Source organism: Lepidothrix coronata, unplaced genomic scaffold (assembly GCF_001604755.1).
Source record: "Lepidothrix coronata isolate B3197 unplaced genomic scaffold, Lepidothrix_coronata-1.0 Scaffold365, whole genome shotgun sequence".
In the NCBI taxonomy this organism is placed as follows: Eukaryota; Metazoa; Chordata; class Aves; order Passeriformes; family Pipridae; genus Lepidothrix; species Lepidothrix coronata.
This window is the reverse complement of record NW_016690545.1, coordinates 220,588-223,693: the sequence shown is the minus strand read 5'-3', so window position 1 is coordinate 223,693 and position 3,106 is coordinate 220,588. Positions and strand designations below refer to the sequence as shown.

At 66.7% G+C, this 3,106-nt stretch overlaps 1 protein-coding gene across 1 annotated transcript in view; it reads left to right on the top strand.

Moving 5' to 3' along the window:
• Positions 1–1,272: 1,272 nt before the first annotated feature.
• ASIC1 (acid sensing ion channel subunit 1) overlaps positions 1,273–3,106 on the top strand; it is a 6,690-nt gene continuing 4,856 nt past the window's right edge. The window contains exon 1 of the mRNA XM_017838863.1: positions 1,273–2,136. Within this exon, the coding sequence (XP_017694352.1) occupies positions 1,456–2,136 (681 nt within the window). The 5' untranslated portion in view covers positions 1,273–1,455. The remainder of the gene's footprint in view (positions 2,137–3,106) is intronic.

The following is a 3,106-nucleotide window of genomic DNA, read 5'->3' as shown; positions in this document are numbered from 1 at the left end:
GCTGCTCCCTGGGACCCCCAGCCCAGCCTTCTCCATCCCAGCATCCTGCAAAGGGGCTGCTCTCCAGGATTCCCAGCCTGGATGGAGGCTCCATCCCACCACCCTGCAGAGGGGCTGCTCTCCAGGATTCCCAGCCTGGGTGGAGGCTCCATCTCACCACCCTGCAGAGGGGCTGCTCCCTGGGACCCCCAGCCCAGCCTTCTCCATCCCACCACCCTGAAAAGGGGCTGCTCTCCAGGATTCCCAGCCTGGCCACCAGTTCCATCCCAGTACCCTGCAAAGGGGTTGCTCTCTGGAATTCCCAGCCTGGATGGAGGTTCCATCTCACCACTCTGAAAGGGGGCTGCTCTCCAGGATTCTCAGCCCAACCTTCTCCATCCCACCATCCTGCAAAAGGGCTGCTCTCTGGAATTCCCAGCTTGGATGGAGGCTCCGTCCCACCACCCTGCAGAGGGGCTGCTCTCCAGGATTCCCAGCCCAGCCTTCTCTCCAGGATTCCCAGCCCAGCCTTCTCCATCCCAGCCCCCCGGACCAGGGCTGCCCTCCAGGATTCCCAGCACGAGGCCTGGATGCCATTCCCTGAGGGAAGCGGTGGCTCCCTGTGCCCAGCTGGGATCCCAAGCACGAGGTGGCACACCCGGCACTGGCTGGGCTCTGCAGGAGGAGCCACGACTGGAACAACACCCAAATCCCTCCAAAACCATCCCTGCCTGGAGGAAGATGGCTTGGAATGTCGGATTTGCTGGGTGCTCCTGGCATGGGGGAATCAGTCCATGGGGACGGGCCCTGCCGGGACAGGATGAGCACCGAGGGAGCTCGGGGACCCCTCCGTCCTTCTGCCCTCCTGGCACCACAACAGCACAACGCCGCAGGCATTTTGGGAAAACCTCTGGCTCCTGCTGCCCCGAGGAGGAGCTCTCAGAGCCCGGCATATGGCAGCTCCAGAGACAGCCCGGACCCAGCAGGGAGCACTGGCTGGAGCAGCCGCTCGGGCTGCCAGGGCCAGGCCACGCAGGGAGGGCGGAGGACACGGCGTGGGGACACGGCACAGAGGGGACCTGCACACACACACCCCCGTTCCCGGGGCCTGGCAGCCCCCCGGGCAGCACCGGGAGCTCCCGAGGTGCTCCTGGAGCCGGTGGTGTCTCTGCTCCGTCCTGGTCCCGGGGGACGTGGGGAGCCCGCAGAACCGCCCCTCGCTCCTCCTCCCCTGCTCCTGCTCCTCTTATACCCTCCTCTCTCCGTCCCCTCCGAGCATCCCTCTGCTCCTCTCCCTCCCTCGCTCCTCTTTCCTTCTCCGTTTCTCCTCTCTGAACTCGCCCCTTCGCTCTCCCTCCTTCCCCGCCCCTCTCACCCGCACCCCGAGGAACCGACCCAGCACCGAAGACCCCCAGGCTGTGGCTGGACGGGGACCAGGACCCCCCTCTCCAGAGCTGGGCCCCCCCAGAGCGGGCGATGCCTCTCCAGATACTCTGCACCGTCTCCTTCTCCAGCGAGGAAGGGCCTGAGGACGCCACGGACACCGGGAAGGGAGAAGACGGAGCGGACGAGTTCCTGTACGGGCAGGAGGACGACGAAGAGGAGGAGGAGGAGGACGCAGGGGCAGCCACGGACTTGGCAGCCTTCGCCAGCAGCTGCACCTTGCACGGGCTGAGCCACATCTTCGTGGAGGGCGGGCTGGGCGCCCGGCAGGCGCTCTGGGCTCTGGCCTTCCTCCTCTCCCTCTTGGCCTTCCTCTACCAGGTGGGCGACCGCGTCGCCTGCTACCTGGAGCACCAGCACGTCACGCTGCTCCGCGAGGAGCAGAGCCCCGAGATGACCTTCCCCGCCGTCACCTTCTGCAACGTCAACCGCGTGCGGCTCTCGCAGCTCAGCCGCCGGGACCTGCTCTACCTGGCCCCGCTGGTCCACTACGAGCCCGGCGTGGAGCTGGGCTTTGGCACAGAGCTGGGCTTTGGCACAGAGCTGGGCTTCGCCCCGGCCCCGCCCGGCCCCTGGGAGGAGGAGGAGGATGAGGAGGAGGAGGAGCCCCTCAATCTGTTTGGGTTTTTTAACCGCACTTGCCACCGGCTGGAGGACATGCTGCTGAGCTGCCGCTACCGCGGCCGGCGCTGCGGCCCCGCAGACTTCGCCCCGGTGAGTAGCCCCGGGGTGGCCCCGCACGTGTGGGACCAGGCACGGCCCTTGGAGCACCGGGTGGGACCAGGCACGGCCCTTGGAGCACCGGGTGGGACCAGGAGCAGCTGGGAATGCTGCCCTTGGAGCACCGGGTAGGACCAGGAGCAGCTGGGAATGCTGCCCTTGGAGCGCTGTGTGGGACCAGGAGCAGCAGGGGATGCTGCCCTTGGAGCACCGTGTGGGACTGGGCATGGCTGGGAATGCTACCCTTGGAGCACCGTGTGGGACCGGGCACAGCCCTTGGAGCACTGTGTGGGACCGGGCATGGCTGGGAATGCTGCCCTTGGAGCACCGGGTGGGACCAGGAGCAGCAGGGGATGCTGCCCCTGGAGCACCGTGTGGGACCGGGCACGGCCGGGGATGCTGCCCTTGGAGAACCGGGTGGGTCCAGGCACAGCCCTTGGAGCGCCATGTGGGACCAGGAGCAGCTGGGAATGCTGCCCTTGGAGCACCGTGTGGGACTGGGTACAGGCTGGGGATGCTGCCCTTGGAGCACCGTGTGGGACCAGGCATAGCTGGGAATGCTGCTCTTGGAGCACTCTGTGGGTCTGGGCACAGCCCTTGGAGCGCTGTGTGGGACCAGGAGCAGCAGGGGATGCTGCCCTTGGAGCACCGTGTGGGACCGGGCACAGCCCTTGGAGCACTGTGTGGGACCGGGCATGGCTGGGAATGCTGCCCTTGGAGCACCGTGTGGGACCAGGCATAGCTGGGAATGCTGCTCTTGGAGCACTCTGTGGGTCTGGGCACAGCCGTTGGAGCACCGTATGGGACCAGGCATGGCCAGGAATGCTGCCCCTGGAGCACCATGTGGGACCAGGAGCAGCAGGGAATGCTACCCTTGGAGCACCATGTGGGACCAGGAGCAGCAGGGAATGCTACCCTTGGAGCACCATGTGGGACTGGGAGCAGCAGGGAATGCTACCCTTGG